Source organism: Drosophila innubila, assembly GCF_004354385.1.
Source record: "Drosophila innubila isolate TH190305 chromosome 2L unlocalized genomic scaffold, UK_Dinn_1.0 5_B_2L, whole genome shotgun sequence".
NCBI lineage: Eukaryota > Metazoa > Arthropoda > Insecta > Diptera > Drosophilidae > Drosophila > Drosophila innubila.
The window spans coordinates 5297071-5314821 of record NW_022995373.1 but is presented as its reverse complement, the minus strand read 5'-3'; the positions used below and the strand labels follow the sequence as shown (position 1 = coordinate 5314821).

Here is a 17751-nt window from a genome sequence, read left to right as displayed (position 1 = left end):
TTGAGCGTTTATAATTGTGTAAGCGTATGTATCTGATTATTTATAATAAAATTTAATTTAAATTTAGTTGTTTCTATTTACCTTTCGTTTTTTACAGCATAGGAGAAGTATACCGACTCATCAGAAAGAAAAACTTAAACTAATTCAGCTTATCATGCTTAGCATGGTCTTGTGGGATGCTCTTGAGTTCGCATTATATTTTCATAAAAATAGATTTTCTTTAACACATTTCTATGCGCCTTATACTTTAACACAATGGACTAATTTAAAAACCATCAGCTTTCTCAATTGGACTAAATTTTTGTGTACCCTGGCTAACACTAATTCTAAAATGTAGCTGCGGATACCCATAATATCACTTTATAACCCGTATCTTTGGAAAATATGCATAATTATATAAGATTGAACGTAAGCAAATTTAGTTTATAACGTTCCGAATGATTTTTGAACTGGGGTATGTATCATGTCATTCATTAATAAGTATAACGATATAATGTTAAATATTATGTAAGAAATATATCTATACTGCTGATAATACAGGGCGTAGGGTATCTACTAGCCGTCTAGTTGTAAACTTTATTTGATTAGTATTTTTCTAAATTGCAAAAACAGTTCTATATTTATTAAAAGACTGTAAAGAAATATTCAAGATCTTAGGGAGGTATAAAGTAAGGTCTTACCTACAGCAGACATACTTGTATGTGGACACATTTCAAAGTCATTTCTCTAATTGACTTCGCACAGTAATTGTATCGCAATTCAAGTGACAAAATGAATTTAAAAAAAAACACTCTATTGTTGGTTGTTTCACTTTATTGTACAGTAAAATTATAGTGCAATTATTTGCTATTATTTTAATGAGCAGGCTTAAGATCTTAAATTGTTGCGACATTTTTCGAGAATATCTTTGCGTATGATAGTATAATCGGGGTGTATTTTTAAAACTTGCTGACAAACATTAACAGCATTTGTATACTCCTTTTTCTTCATATTGTTTAATGCTAATTTATAACCCATTTGTGGCTTAGAGCGTCCACAACTTGTCCAGGCTTTTTCATAGTATTTAGCAGCATCGTTATATGATTGCGTTTTTTCCGCAATATATCCAGCCAATTCATAGGCTTTTGTGCATGATTTGTTATATTCCAAAACACGATCCACAAATGTCTCAGCAACATCCAACTTATTGGCATGAATATAAATGTCAGCCAAGAGCAACCAGCTTCGCTCCAAATACTCGGCATCCTCATAACTCCAATTTAATCGAGCTATGCGCTTAAGATGGTTTTTTGCTCGCTGAACTTGCTTCAGCTGAACTAAAGCCAAAGCTATTCCATACACAACTGTTATCATTAATGGGCTTCCTTCATTCTGCAAAAGCTCCGTAAAATCTTTTAGTGCTGATTCAATTTGAAACTTTTGCTTAGAAGCCATCTGAAGAAAGTTGCAAAGTACACGATGAGTTAAGTCATTTTCATAAATTTCTCCAGGTCGAGGTCCCATTTCTTTAAGCAAACGCTCGGCTGTCCGCAAAGCGATTAAGCGGGATTCACAAAACTCTCCACTATCTCCAGCTTCTAGTACGTCATTTGCATTTGGTATTTCACCATCTGGATTGATGCATATTTCAATCATATTTAGCTTTGCCTGTTGACCCCATATATGATCTCTGCGGGATAGATTAAAGTAGCGCAATGCGCTATTTAGGTTTCCATTGTACCATTCAAATAGTCCGTTGCAATAGTTAAGTCCTGGTGAATTTTTATATTTCGCTGACGCCTGCTCTGCGCGTTGTAAAAAGGGTAAACTTTCAGACAATGTGCCAAAACGCTTCATAACCTCTATTAGTCGAGCCAATGCTGTCCAGTTGCAAGGCTGGGATAATAAGAGTTGTGAGAAGTGGTACGCAGCGTTCTCAAATTCCATCTAAAATAGAAAAAGTGGCATAGATTTTATTAATATTATATTTATAAAATTTTTAATATAATTAATATTAACATAAAGCTTTTTATCAGCATTTCTGTATAACAATCTTGGAGCACCAACTCCTATAAAACTGTTTTTTTTTACTAAGCAGATCAGACCGACGCACAGTTGTTCGGTTAATATCGAATAAGGGACTATAATTATTTCCAGTGGACATATTTGACTAATATTTCTGTGAGCTGTATGAAGAGTAAAAGCTTTTGCCCAAAATATACAAGACAGACCAAAAAAAATATTAAAAGAAGGCGTTACAATTTGTTTAAATGTCTCTAGAGTAATAAAAGAATATTTAAAATAGGGCTAAACACCCAACCACCCACTAGCACACACAAAAAAAAACTGTCTTAGATTTATTCGACTAATATTTCTGTGAGCTGTATGAAGAGTAAAAACTTTTACCCCAAATATACAAGACAAACCAAAAAATTATAAAATTAGGGCGATACTTTTTGTTTAAATGTCTGTAGAGTAAAAAAAGAATATTTAATGTAGGGTTACACACCTAACCACCCACTAGCACCCACAAAAAAAACTGTCTTGGAATTTTTCTTAGCTTGAATTATTAAATTTAAATTGTGAATTAATAAATAAAACCGAAAAACTTAAATAAAAATTTGAAAAAAAGATTTACATTATTTTATTATATACTACTTAATACTTAGTAGCAAGGAGGAAAACACACTTAAGGCTCCCACTAAACACTAAAAAGACATTATAGAACATACACAAAACAAAGCGGCTCCGCTCGACTATCGGAGACCCCGTACTTACTTAGGAAAAAGCTAAGACTGGTAAAAATTAAAACATATTTAGATCCCTCGACTGTAGGCTACCCAGAGCTCAGGCAACTCAGGCAAGGCAGAGATCCCTACACTCTGGCTAACACAATTTTAGCGTCCAAAATCCATACAGATTGGTATCACATCACGTAAAAAACCAAAATAAAATTGAAACTCTGGATCTTACATTGATTGAAAGTTGTCAAGTATGAATTCCAGCAGTGGTACTATTCATGAAATTATATAAAAGATACAAAAGTGTCCGAGCACTAATTTTTTACACCTATTTGCGGGTACACAAAGTTGAGCTATCTTCATTATTGGTACAAAAAATTAACTTAAATATATTTAATGCTCTCTTGTTAAATTTAAAAAACAATTTTATTTAATTTTAAATTTTTTACATTTAACATCAATCATTGTTCATTTCTAGGGCCTCAACAACGGTTTTTTTTGTGGTTTTGGGTTGTACAAAAATTTTAAAACAGTCCTGTATATAGAGTCATTCAATTTGAATGGAGTAAAAAAAATTATGTTTATTTCAAAAGCTCTTTTTGATTTTAGACCGATGGTTTATTGGGCAAACCTTCTTAGAATTCGTCGCAGATTAAGATTTTGATCAACTGTTTTGTCGCAAAAAAAATTACCCACTCTACTGTATAATCTTTTTAAGGATCTTGTATGCTGAGTGCACAAGAAAGGCTAAATAATAAATAAATAATTTTAATTTATAAAAAGTTTGAAATGACTACAAAGGCTAATTTTACTACGAAGTTATATTGCTGAGGAATGTGTGATATACAAATCTCTAAAAGCAACCCAAATGAGAAACTATGCAACCAATGCTTTCAAATAAAAAAATTATTTTGATTAAATAAAATTTTACAATTTATTTAAGTAATTTAGGGCCGTTTTCTAATCTTGCTATCAACCTTACCGTCTAGACAAATTGCCTTTCAATGAAACTTTAATTTTCTTGTCAAAAATGTAGTTGCAGGCAGGTCATCCACATTTTAAAGGCTTAACATTCGCCAACTACGATTATTTCGGTGTTGCTAAGGGCAACGCAATATGGTCCGGATGAAGATTTTTTAGGAATAAATTAATAACTCGAGAACGAATAGAGTTTTTTTGGTCTAGTCTTTTGCATTGGGCCTATGATATAAATAAGCAAATGGCCAAGAAAAGTGGGCGTGGTCCCGCCTTTATTTCGGATTCTGCGATATGTAAATTTTTTGTTTTTCAAGCTATCAGGACCAAACTTACGTGTTACTATGCCCGTAACGTGTTGGCAAAATTTCATCCAAATCGGACAACTATGTCATATAGAAATAATAGGAATTATCAGTCAAAGTCACTTTTTTTATAAAAACGCAATTTTTTTTCCAAAATATCTGACTAAACTGATCTTATATAAGTGATATTATGCTCCCCACATTCCCCACATTTATAATATCATATTGTTCAAATTATTAAAATCGATCGTGAACTGTCTTTTTGTATGAAACAAGAAATTTCCATTTTTTTCCAATTGTAAAGATTTAACATATATTTAATACGTAAACACAAGTTTTAGTAATTTTCGCCAATGCGTCCAATAAAATAAGCCAAAAATCATAATTTTGGTCATTTTGTCTCATGAGTTGTCGCCACACTTTAAGCGAATACGCATTTTATAACGTGAGGTAAGCTGAAATAAAGTTAAATTGCGAAAATTGCGCAAAAATGCGCAATTTGAGCTTAACAGTACAATTTAAGAATTGACAAAATCTTCAAAATGCATATAGTCATATTGCTGACAAGAGCTGACAAAATTAGTTATATCTTATTAAAGATAAAATTTGATTGAAAAATTTTTTTTCGAGGCAAGTTTTTAAATTACAGATGGCAATATATAGCATTTTCATTTTAAGAAACACAGATATATAAACACAAAATACAAACCACAATGAATATAATCCATGATTAATTTTGTTAATAAAGCTTTTAGGTACGTGCTGTAAGACAATTCAAATTAACCTTAAAAATGAGAAAATCCGTTTCATGTGCTCTTTGTTCAAATCAACTCTGTTCAACAGCTGATTGCTGAACAGTGTTGAGAAATGTAAAAATTTTAGTTATGCAAGATTTGAGCTTGATGTGTTTTGAATACATCGCCATCAAAATATCGGTACTTTGAACATGTTTTTAAAATGACTTTATTCCTAAAAAATCTTCATCCGGACCATAGTGCAACGCCATACAGTGTATCAATTATTGCATACCTTTAGGAGCCTGAATTGTTTATCATCATTTATCCCAATTTTTTACCGCGATTTTTATCTGATATAAATGAGAGTAAGCAAAATAATGGCTTTAAGCAACACGAAACGTTATTTAATAACAAAAGAGTTCTATATTCAAAAATGTGGGTGTGTTCTTTTGTTTTTGCGATTTGCATTGGACAACGGTGGCGTGGAAAAAATTTGAAAGAATTACTTCACCATTATGGTAGTCTGTCTGCCAAATTTGGTTGCTCTAGCTCTCAAAGCGATTGAGATAGGCCCAATTCACACAAAAATTTCAGGATTTTCAATTTTGAGCCAAATTTTCCGACAAGTTTTGCTCAATTTTAAGAAGTGTGACCCTTTTTGTGGGACCAAGCTGCCAACTTAGTCACAATTCTACATGTTATATCATATTATATATCAAGATAAGAGAACGAAAAAGTTAGGGCCTACATTTAGGGTAAAGTTTCCTTTGGGTAAAGTAGGCTTTAAAGTTATGATGAGAAAAAGGCCCTTAAAGTATTTTTTAAAACTGAATGAAACGTATTTTGAATTAATTTATTAATTATATAAAACACCTAAAATAGCATTTATATAACTCCAAAATTTTCAAAAACAAATTTTTTTTGTTTTCACATCTTGCTATAAACCTTACAGTCTAGACAAATAGGCCTTCAAGGGAACCTTGATTTTCTTATCAAAATTTTAGTTGCAGGCAGACTATAAGTTGCAGGGCAGATTATCTAAATTTTATGGCCTTACCTTTCGCATACTACGATTATTTCGGTGTTGCTAAGGGCAACGTATGCATACGGTGTATAAATAATTGCATACTTTTAAGAGCCTAAATTGTTAATCATCACTTAACCTAATCTATTAATGCTATGTTTAACTGATATTAATAAGATTAAGGGCCGTTTTCTCATTTTACTTTTAAAGCCTACTGTACCGACAGGAAACTTAACCCTAATTGCAGGCTTTTATTTTTTTAACAATTAATAACGCAACAAGAAGAAAAGGGTAAAGAATTCTTTACCACAATAGTGAATTCTGTCCTTTAGTACATAAGATAACCTATAAAACCCCATACAAATCAATATACGATGACAGTTCTTAAACCAACGCGTGAGTATTATTATTTAGGTATTGGCAAGCGTGCTTACGTACTGGTTCTAACGATGCGACTAACATCGCGACTTAGTTCAAGTACAGATTTGCATGGCAGCCATATTGAATAGTTCGCTGATTTGAACCAATATATAATGGATATACAGGATGGCCCATCTAGCGGTTGCTATTTGAACTACCTATTATTTCGACTTTGACGGCTCGAATGACATTGCCAGTGTGTCAAATATTTAGTAAAAGGTTTACGGTTTACGAAATGGTTAGTTTTACGCTCCAAGAAAATTGGGAAATACTGAAAATTCAGGCGGCAAAATTGGCCCGTTTTTCTTCGAAAACGAACAGGAGCCGCCGTAACCGTCAAAGGTGAACGCTATCGCGGCATGTTGGAAGACTTTTTCTTCCTCCGAATGGAAGATGAAGACATCGACGACATATGGTTCCAGCAGGACGGCGCTACGCGCCACACAGCCAACGTTGCAGACGAACTTCTGCGCAGTACGTTCGAAAATCGAATAATCAGCCGAAAAGGCGATCTCAACTGGCCACCTCGCAGCTGCGATTTGCGAAATATTTGAAAAATATTCATACTAAAGGCTGATTTTCAACCGATCCCTCCAATGGCAGCTAATCTGATTTTAACCAAATATGATTTGTTAACATATCTCAAAAAACACAATCATTTATTATACTAAAGGTCAATACCGCTCCAGAAGAAAGTCATAAAAATTGACAAAAACATCCCTGCATTTACAAATTTTATATATCGCCGTTCCTCCATAGATTTTAATGAATCATATCTTAAACGAAGCCTAATTTATGCAGCTATGAAAATAACCTTTTGTAATTTTTTTTTTAGGTTTCGTAGAATTTTAAAATCAAAAAATCGTAAGAAAAAAAAATCTACAAAAATATCTTAAATTTCTTAATTCAAAAATTGATGGCTTCAAAACTTCTGGATTAAATATTAGACTGAATCTGAATAAATTACAGGTATATTCAATAAAATCAGTTTTAGTATTCTCGAGTAATGATGACAAATGTTGGCGCACCTCTAAAAACCGCTAAAAAAAATATATAATTTAAAAAATGGTTTAACTCTATTAAAAAAATGTTTTTCGTCATATCTAAAAAAAAAGTGGGTTTGGTTCGTGTTATTTTTTGGCTGTTACCACTTTTCTTTTTTCTATATTTTGATTTTCGTTTTTTACTTTTAACCTATGGGCAGGAGCACTGTGACGCTTTTATCTCGGAGAGATATCGTATAATAAAAACTTCATGAAAACAAGTAAGAAATTTGCAATCGGGAGCACTACAACAACATCTACAACAAACAACTTCTGAAGTCATTAATTAAAGCAAAATGAACACATTTATGACTCTGTGCGTCGCGACGTAAAATCTGTATGGTTGTTGTTGGTTTTGACAAACCAAAACAATTATACACTTAAAGAAGTTCTAATTAATTTTATTTGCAAGTCAACGCTTATTATGTGGTAAAAATCAAAACGCATCAAAACCAACTCAACTTTTTTACACAGTGTACAAGACGCTGCTGAAGTCATAAATCATAGCAAAATGAACACTTTTATGACCGTATGCGTCGCAGCCGAAACTCGAGCATTTGCTGTGTGTTTGTTGTTTAGTTTTATTGGGGGGTCATAAATGAGTTGCGCGCGGCGTCAAAAGTTGTTGTTGTAGTCAGAGCACTGGGAGCAGCAGGAGCAAGGGCTTGCCCATCGCTGCTCTAAATGCTATTTGGACACTTCAGATCATTTGGCTTGCGATATAACATTCTTCCTTCCTCCCTTCGAAACTCCCTTCCCCAAATTAAAATCAATTCATATTTTTTAAATGACTAATATTTGGATAGAAGTTTTATAGGCGGTCGTCTTTCATATCATATCAAAAATTTAAAATGATTAATATTAAATGGGATGTCATTACATACCTTTCTAAATGATAAGTCTGCCATCAACACGGAGGCTGCTTCGTTATTACTATCAATTTGCAAAATCTGTAAGCAAGTATTGCGACACATGTCCATTTCCTTTGATTTCATTTGGAGTTTAGCGAGTGACACTAATGTTTCTATATCATTGGGAGTATATTTCATACATTCCTTGAAATTAGTCAATGCCAAATCGTTGTTTTTAATGTATATTGCCTGTTGTGCCAAAAGAAGACATATTCTGCAATAAAAAATAAATTTGTTTTACTGAATATTAATATTAATAATTTTAAAGTCGCGCGCATTAGTATTTTTTGGTGTTTCTTTAAAAAAAAATCCTAGATAGATTGGGGTTTATCATAAATTTGGATGTATAAAATTAGTTGTGGAACTCAGATTTTTTTTAAATTAATTTTAATATTTCAATGAAAAATAAACTTTTGCAACTTGGCAATACTATGCCGCGAGATGCATTGAAATTTTAAAATAAATTTAAGCCCAAAACCATTTTACCCTTTTTTGCCCAATTTTAAATGGTCTCAAGGTATAAAAATTATTTACCTAAAACATAAGTAAAACTCATTTATGTGAAATCTCTTAAATAAAGCAAAGCCCGGTTCTTAAAAAATGAACGTAAAAATGAAGTATACATAATCTTGATCAGCATCAGCAGCCGAGTAGGTAGAGTAGAATAATCGACTAAAATATCGATTCATCGATATTTTCGGAATTTTTGAAATCATCGATGATTTTTAGAAAATCGAACTCAATGATTTTTAATTTGCAAACGTGCCTTTTATAAGGCGTCATTTCAAAGTGTCATTCATGAGCGTATTTTTATAAGCGTAATTTTAAAAGCGTCAATTCATTGCTCAAGAAGTTTAGAAAAGCTATAGTTTGGTGGTGGTGCTCAGAGATTGTGGATGTCAAAGACAGACAATAATGAAAATCCCTTAATTTTATTGTCATATTATATTTATATATATTTTTTTTTGAGATAAGACCTACATTGTAGACAATTACCCAGATCTAAAACAAGCACAGTTTTTTCGGTTGTACGCGACCCGACACAGCTCGAGTACTTCCTATGTTGTTCTTGTTCGCTATTATGAGAAATTGTGCCTTCGTGCCGCCTTAACGGTAGTTTTCTAAGCAAACTGCAAATAAAACAAAACAGTCGCAACTAGAGATGGGCAAACTTAGTGTCCCGCGGGCCTTTTAAAAAATTTCACGGGCTTCGGGCCTGAAAATCGTAAAGGGGTTTTATTCGTTCGGGCCCGGGCCGCAGCAAAAAGCCCGGTAGGCCCAAAAAGTCACGATTTCACATTTTCTTTTCATATGGATTGATACAATTTGTTCTGTAATAATTCGCTGCTAATATCATTTACGCATTTCTTTCATCGATTTGCATTGATATTTTTGACAAACTTAATTTGTATACGTTGGGCCCATTGAATATGGGGAAAAAAATGGTATAATGTGTTTGGCAGGATGTTTGTAACAGGCAGAAGAGGCGGGGCTAGGGTTGTCAAATATTTTGTTTTGAAAAAATATTAAAATTATATTTAATATATCGATATATTTGATATTTTTATTATTTCCTTTTTTCTTACAAAAAGTGATACTCTGCCCAACAGGAATAAATGATACGATTTATAGATTATATATATTAAGCATACATAACATTGTTTATTTCTTTGATTATAGTATGTAATAAGATTCATTGCTTATAGCTTTAATTTTAGTATATTACCATGTTTATAGTGCAGCCAAACCTGATATTAACTTAAACCGTAAGTTCTTACAACACACTTTTAAAGTGTTTATACGTGCGACTTTATTATGTTATTATTGTGTATTAATTAAATATTTAGCATATCGTTGCATTTTTAATGGTCTTGTAGTACATTTTTAAAGGGATAAGTGTTTATACGTATATTTGAAGCAGCCTAACAAATTAGCGACGGGTTTAAAAAGCGAGCTTTGCTTTCCTGTTAACGTTAAATCGCATTAAAAAAAAGTTTTTACAAAGGCGGTTTAAGGTAACTCGCTTTCAATTAAAGCAAATTAATGCACTGTATAAACATGGTACATAATTAGATACTTCACTGCGGACGGCAGTTCGCGCTGGTGACGAAAGCAGCACGAAGGGTGCTAAAGGCGACTAGCAATATATTCAGCTAGTTTGGAAAATTTGCTATGACTCTTCGATCAGATCGAGTTATATACCGATCAAAAGGTTTAGTCCTAACTTACAAAATGGCATACTAAAACTTTATTTTTATTTTTATTTTATTTTTAAAAATTCTAATTGAAAATACGCGTCGCGTTGATACCTCGATCACCCAAATCCGATAACTGGTTCAAAAGATAAAAAAATTTGAAATTTTTAGTGGATTTCTCAAAAGCTTAGATGGGAATGATGCGAAAATCTAAAAATGTTTGTTCTAAAACTTTTTGAAAAAACCGCTAGTTTAGCGGGAAAACGCTAAATCCCGCTAAAATTGAACAGCTTCCAAACCATAAAAGCTATAGATATGTCCTATCATTGGAAAGGTGTGTTAGAGGGCTTTAAGGCTTACCTTTAAACTTTTTATCTGAACTACTCAGGTAACATTTTACAGGTGAAATAAGGTTTTAGCTTACATTTTGGCGATATATGACAAAACGGCTCTAACGATTTTTATGCGATGCGTTTTTTGGGACATGAAACATAAATTTTGGTTAAGGTTTTTGGTTTTATGAGATATCTCAACCAAACTGATACAATATGCATTTAACTTCGTTTTATATATCCTGATGAAAATTGGTTCTAATCAAACCAGTATATCATACAGCTGTCATAGGTCAGATCGGGTCAAAATTATGTTTTAGTATGAAAAACTTTTTTGTTTAATGAGATATTTTAACCAAATGAATAGCATTTGCATTTAAGTTAGTTTTAAAATCCTGACCGAAGTTGGTTCACATCGGACCACTATATCATATAGCTGTCATAGGACCAATCAAGCGAAAATCAAGTTCTACTGTGTAAAGCTTTTTTGTTTTATGAGAAATCTTAACCAAACTAATACAATATGCACTTAACTTGGTTTTATATAGCCTGACCAAAGTTGGTTCTTATCGAAAAACTATATCATATAGCTGTCATAGGACCGATCGGGCGAAATCCAAGTGTCAGTATGAAAAACTTTTTTTTCATAGTAAGTACGGGGTCTCCGACAGTAGAGTATGCTCGACTATAGCAACGCGAGCGAAGCGAGCAGGGGGCGGAGTCCCCTAGTTTTCTTTATAATTAAAAAATTTTTTTTTTTAAATATGAAATAAATTCAACAAATAAATTTATATATTTTACTATTTGCCTGCATTAATGATAAAGTTACAATGTCAAAAGCAAAAGCAATTGCAAAAATTTCTAATTTCCCACAAAAAAAAACCTCTACACGAGATAAAAGTCTAGCGACGAAAGCAATTTCTGTCCCCATAATTTCTGATATCCAATTTTGTGACGAACAAAATTGAGTTTGATTTAAAAATTTTAAATAAAATATAAATCAATAAAAAAAAAACGAAATTTGGCATTCGGCACTGCGCAAATTTTTATGTACAAAGAAGCTTACCCTTTTTGCGCACAGTGCCAATGCCAATTTTCGTTTTTCAATATATCGATATATTGATATTTTGATATATTATCAACAAGCCTAGGCGGGGCAGACCCTCCAAAGTGTATATATTCTTGATCAGCATCAACAGCCGAGTCGATGGAGCCATGTCCGTCTGTCTGTCCGTCTGTTTGAACGCGTCGATCAAGTTTGTTTTTATTTTTGGATCGGACCACTATATCATATAGTTGCCATAGGAACGATACGTCAAAAATTAAGTTTTAGTAAGGAAAAGATAGTTGTTTGTTGAGATAATTTAACCAAACTGATAGAATATGCATCTGAATTGGTACTATACGTCCTGACCAAATTTGGTTCAGATCGGTCAACTATATCATATAGCTGCAATAGAGACGCTCAATTGAAAATTAAGTCTAAGTATGAAAAAGTATTTTGTTTTTTTTTTTATCTTAATTTTAACCAAACTGTTAGAATATGCATTTGTTTAATTCGGTTAAATATATCATACAGCTGCCATAGTAACAATTGTTCGAAAATCAACCTCGGCACTGAGTACCTAGGCACAGGGTATCCTACGGTCTTGCGTGCTCGACTGTCACCGCGTACCTATCAAATGCGTAAATAAGAGGAAAAAAATATGAATCGCTAAAGTTAGCATAAAAAAATTTCATGGTCTTACATAACAACAAGGAAATTTCAAATTTTGTTCAATTTGGAAAAAAAATTGAGAATATAGAAAAAAAAATTTAAATTTGTATTATATAATAATTTCGGGCCGGTCCTTTTTTAAAATATGGACGGGCTTGAAAAATTATATTCGGGACTCAAAAATATGGCCCTTGGCCATCTCTAGTCGCAACTGCGACTTACAGAAGTCGAACAGTTGCTGCTGCTGCGATTTACGCTTCTGAACGAAAGCAGCAGAAAAGTAAAATCAGAACTTTTGGAATTACGACTGATGCTGCTGCTTTGCTTTTGGTCATGTGTCGATTTCGACTGTTGCTTCGACTGCTGCTTTTGTTTTGTTCAAAAAGCATAAGCTGAATCAACCGCTCATACGAGGGTGGGCTGATAAGTCATCGACCTTACCAAATGAACACATTTTTAGCGATCAATATATATTTTATTTAATTAGTGTTTTCCATTAGCTGATTGCTGAGAAAATTTCATGCTGTTTTGTCAGCACTGGTAATTTTGGCGGGTATTTTAGCACGGTCACATAACATAACATTGTTTATTTCTTTGATTATAGTATGTAATAAGATTCATTGCTTATAGCTTTAATTTTAGTATATTACCATGTTTATAGTGCAGCCAAACCTGATATTAACTTAAACCGTAAGTTCTTACAACACACTTTTAAAGTGTTTATACGTGCGACTTTATTATGTTATTATTGTGTATTAATTAAATATTTAGCATATCGTTGCATTTTTAATGGTCTTGTAGGACATTTTTAAAGGGATAAGTGTTTATACGTATATTTGAAGCAGCCTAACAAATTAGCGACGGGTTTAAAAGCGAGCTTTGCTTTCCTGTTAACGTTAAATCGCATTAAAAAAAAGTTTTTACAAAGGCGGTTTAAGGTAACTCGCTTTCAATTAAAGCAAATTAATGCACTGTATAAACATGGTACATAATTAGATACTTCACTGCGGACGGCAGTTCGCGCTGGTGACGAAAGCAGCACGAAGGGTGCTAAAGGCGACTAGCAATATATTCAGCTAGTTTGGAAAATTTGCTATGACTCTTCGATCAGATCGAGTTATATACCGATCAAAAGGTTTAGTCCTAACTTACAAAATGGCATACTAAAACTTTATTTTTATTTTTATTTTATTTTTAAAAATTCTAATTGAAAATACGCGTCGCGTTGATACCTCGATCACCCAAATCCGATAACTGGTTCAAAAGATAAAAAAATTTGAAATTTTTAGTGGATTTCTCAAAAGCTTAGATGGGAATGATGCGAAAATCTAAAAATGTTTGTTCTAAAACTTTTTGAAAAAACCGCTAGTTTAGCGGGAAAACGCTAAATCCCGCTAAAATTGAACAGTTTCCAAACCATAAAAGCAATAGATGTGTCCTATCATTGGAAAGGTGTGTTAGAGGGCTTTAAGGCTTACCTTTAAACTTTTTATCTGAACTACTCAGGTAACATTTTACAGGTGAAATAAGGTTTTAGCTTACATTTTGGCGATATATGACAAAACGGTTCTAACGATTTTTATGCGATGCGTTTTTTGGGATATGAAACATAAATTTTGGTTAAGGTTTTTGGTTTTATGAGATATCTCAACCAAACTAATACAATATGCATTTAACTTCGTTTTATATATCCTGATGAAAATTGGTTCTAATCAAACCAGTATATCATACAGCTGTCATAGGTCAGATCGGGTCAAAATTATGTTTTAGTATGAAAAACTTTTTTGTTTAATGAGATATTTTAACCAAATGAATAGCATTTGCATTTAAGTTAGTTTTAAAATCCTGACCGAAGTTGGTTCACATCGGACCACTATATCATATAGCTGTCATAGGACCAATCAAGCGAAAATCAAGTTCTACTGTGTAAAGCTTTTTTGTTTTATGAGAAATCTTAACCAAACTAATACAATATGCACTTAACTTGGTTTTATATAGCCTGACCAAAGTTGGTTCTTATCGAAAAACTATATCATATAGCTGTCATAGGACCGATCGGGCGAAATCCAAGTGTCAGTATGAAAAACTTTTTTTTCATAGTAAGTACGGGGTCTCCGACAGTAGAGTATGCTCGACTATAGCAACGCGAGCGAAGCGAGCAGGGGGCGGAGTCCCCTAGTTTTCTTTATAATTAAAAAATTTTTTTTTTTAAATATGAAATAAATTCAACAAATAAATTTATATATTTTACTATTTGCCTGCATTAATGATAAAGTTACAATGTCAAAAGCAAAAGCAATTGCAAAAATTTCTAATTTCCCACAAAAAAAAACCTCTACACGAGATAAAAGTCTAGCGACGAAAGCAATTTCTGTCCCCATAATTTCTGATATCCAATTTTGTGACGAACAAAATTGAGTTTGATTTAAAAATTTTAAATAAAATATAAATCAATAAAAAAAAAACGAAATTTGGCATTCGGCACTGCGCAAATTTTATGTACAAAGAAGCTTACCCTTTTGCGCACAGTGCCAATGCCAATTTTCGTTTTTCAATATATCGATATATTGATATTTTGATATATTATCAACAAGCCTAGGCGGGGCAGACCCTCCAAAGTGTATATATTCTTGATCAGCATCAACAGCCGAGTCGATGGAGCCATGTCCGTCTGTCTGTCCGTCTGTTTGAACGCGTCGATCAAGTTTGTTTTTATTTTTGGATCGGACCACTATATCATATAGTTGCCATAGGAACGATACGTCAAAAATTAAGTTTTAGTAAGGAAAAGATAGTTGTTTGTTGAGATAATTTAACCAAACTGATAGAATATGCATCTGAATTGGTACTATACGTCCTGACCAAATTTGGTTCAGATCGGTCAACTATATCATATAGCTGCAATAGAGACGCTCAATTGAAAATTAAGTCTAAGTATGAAAAAGTATTTTGTTTTTTTTTTTATCTTAATTTTAACCAAACTGTTAGAATATGCATTTGTTTAATTCGGTTAAATATATCATACAGCTGCCATAGTAACAATTGTTCGAAAATCAACCTCGGCACTGAGTACCTAGGCACAGGGTATCCTACGGTCTTGCGTGCTCGACTGTCACCGCGTACCTATCAAATGCGTAAATAAGAGGAAAAAAAATATGAATCGCTAAAGTTAGCATAAAAAAATTTCATGGTCTTACATAACAACAAGGAAATTTCAAATTTTGTTCAATTTGGAAAAAAAATTGAGAATATAGAAAAAAAAATTTAAATTTGTATTATATAATAATTTCGGGCCGGTCCTTTTTTAAAATATGGACGGGCTTGAAAAATTATATTCGGGACTCAAAAATATGGCCCTTGGCCATCTCTAGTCGCAACTGCGACTTACAGAAGTCGAACAGTTGCTGCTGCTGCGATTTACGCTTCTGAACGAAAGCAGCAGAAAAGTAAAATCAGAACTTTTTGGAATTACGACTGATGCTGCTGCTTTGCTTTTGGTCATGTGTCGATTTCGACTGTTGCTTCGACTGCTGCTTTTGTTTTGTTCAAAAAGCATAAGCTGAATCAACCGCTCATACGAGGGTGGGCTGATAAGTCATCGACCTTACCAAATGAACACATTTTTAGCGATCCATATATATTTTATTCAATTAGTGTTTTCCATTAGCTGATTGCTGAGAAAATTTCATGCTGTTTTGTCAGCACTGGTAATTTTGGCGGGTATTTTAGCACGGTCACTTTTGCATTGTCGTCAAAATGAGCTAAAGAAATCCAACGAAGAAATTAAAAATTAGTTAAAATACATTCCCTCAATCACAGAGAGCTCGCTTCTTTGTGGGCCTAAATTAATTAAGCCAGTACATACACCAGGTCCTGATGGTGTGCCTGGTTCCGTATTAAAGTACTGTGCGGATTCTTTTTGTAGACCGCTACATAAGCTATTTACTTTGTCAATTGACTTAACATATTTTGCAAATCTATGTAAAGACTCTTATATTATGCCTCTTCACAAAAAGGGTATTTAATGCGACGTTTAGAATTACTGGGGTATATTTAAGATTTCTGCAATTCCCAAGTTGCTTGAGAAAATAATAACTTCTCATCTTCAACATTTATATGATTCTATTATCTTCCCTAGTCAGCATGGGTTTATAAGATGTAGATCGACAACCACTAACCTTCTTGAGTTTACTTCTCTTGTGATTAAAGGGTTCAAGAAAAAGATGCAAACTGATGTTATTTATACGGATTTTAATAAAGCTTTCGATTCTGTAAATCACTCATCATAAGCTTGATCTTCTCGGCTTTCCGAATTATCTTCTTCTTTGGATATCCAATTATTTAAGTAACAGAACGCAAAGGGTTAGTTTCAAAACTTAATTTTTAATATCCATCAAATCTACGTCTGGAGTGCCGTAGGGTAGTCATCCTGGCCCACTTCTATTTACGTTATTTATAAACGATCTTCCAACTGTTCTTTCTATTTACGTTATTTATAAACGATCTTTTAACTGTTCTATCTCACTGACGTGTACTCACGTATGCGGATGACGTCAAGCTATGTTTAACCTATAGTGAACCTTTCTCTGATAGGTTTTTGCAAGCGGACTTAAACGCGCTGTTTCTTTGGTATCAAGCTAATTTTCTAAATTTAAATAGCTCAAAATGTAAAGTAATGACTTTCTACAGATCCTTTCGGCATATTTGTCAGTATTCACTTAATGGCATTATCTTGGAACGCTTAAATGACTAAGTAGACTAAGTTAGATTGATGGAAGAAATTACTTTCAACATAGCTTTTAGATTAACTCGTAACTTTAATCCTCTGTATCTGCAGCATTGCACCACTAACTGGGCTTTGCATGAACCTCTTCGTATTCTGTGTGCTGATTATAACAATCTATACCGAACGATTAGTTTCGAGTGTTCTTCGCTATTAAAGCCTCATTATTAGTATTTCTAACTAATCTTACTAACTAACCAATTTTTAATCACTGCGGACGGCAGTTCGCGTTAGTGACGAAAGCAGCACGAAGGGTGCGAAAGGCGACTAACTATATATACAGCTAAGTTGGAAAATTTGCGCCGACTGTCCGATCAGATCGAGTTATATACCGATCGACAGGTTTAGTTCTAACTTACAAAATGGCGTACTAAAACTTTTCTAACCAACCTGGGTCATGAGATACGGGGTGTAAGGGAGGGGAAAATTTTGATAATTGCAGCTTATGGGGCCGTTGGGGCTTTTTGGTAAAATTTATTATTTTTAAAAAATTCTACTTAAAAATACGCGTCGATTGATACCTCAATCACCCAAATCCGATAACTGGTTCAAAAGATAAATAAATTTGAAAATTTTAGTGGACTTCTCA

The 17751-nt window shown here is 33.2% G+C and overlaps 3 protein-coding genes across 3 annotated transcripts in view; 1 reads left to right on the top strand and 2 right to left on the bottom strand.

Annotated features, from left to right (window-relative positions):
• Nucleotides 1-169, bottom strand: part of LOC117782711 (aminopeptidase N) — a 39774-nt gene extending 39605 nt beyond the window's left edge. The window contains exon 1 of the mRNA XM_034619737.1: nucleotides 82-169. The gene's annotated coding sequence lies outside the window, so the exon portion shown is untranslated. The remainder of the gene's footprint in view (nucleotides 1-81) is intronic.
• The window catches only part of LOC117782710 (survival of motor neuron-related-splicing factor 30), a 30585-nt gene that overhangs the window by 4170 nt on the left and 8664 nt on the right, over nucleotides 1-17751 (top strand). The gene's annotated exons all lie outside the window — the stretch shown is intronic.
• LOC117782708 (tetratricopeptide repeat protein 21B-like) overlaps nucleotides 796-17751 on the bottom strand; it is a 29096-nt gene continuing 12140 nt past the window's right edge. Inside the window, exons 6-7 of the mRNA XM_034619732.1 lie at nucleotides 8109-8349; nucleotides 796-1926 (exon numbers count right to left, since the gene is read on the bottom strand). Coding sequence (XP_034475623.1) covers nucleotides 868-1926; nucleotides 8109-8349 — 1300 coding nt within the window. The 3' untranslated portion in view covers nucleotides 796-867. The remainder of the gene's footprint in view (nucleotides 1927-8108; nucleotides 8350-17751) is intronic.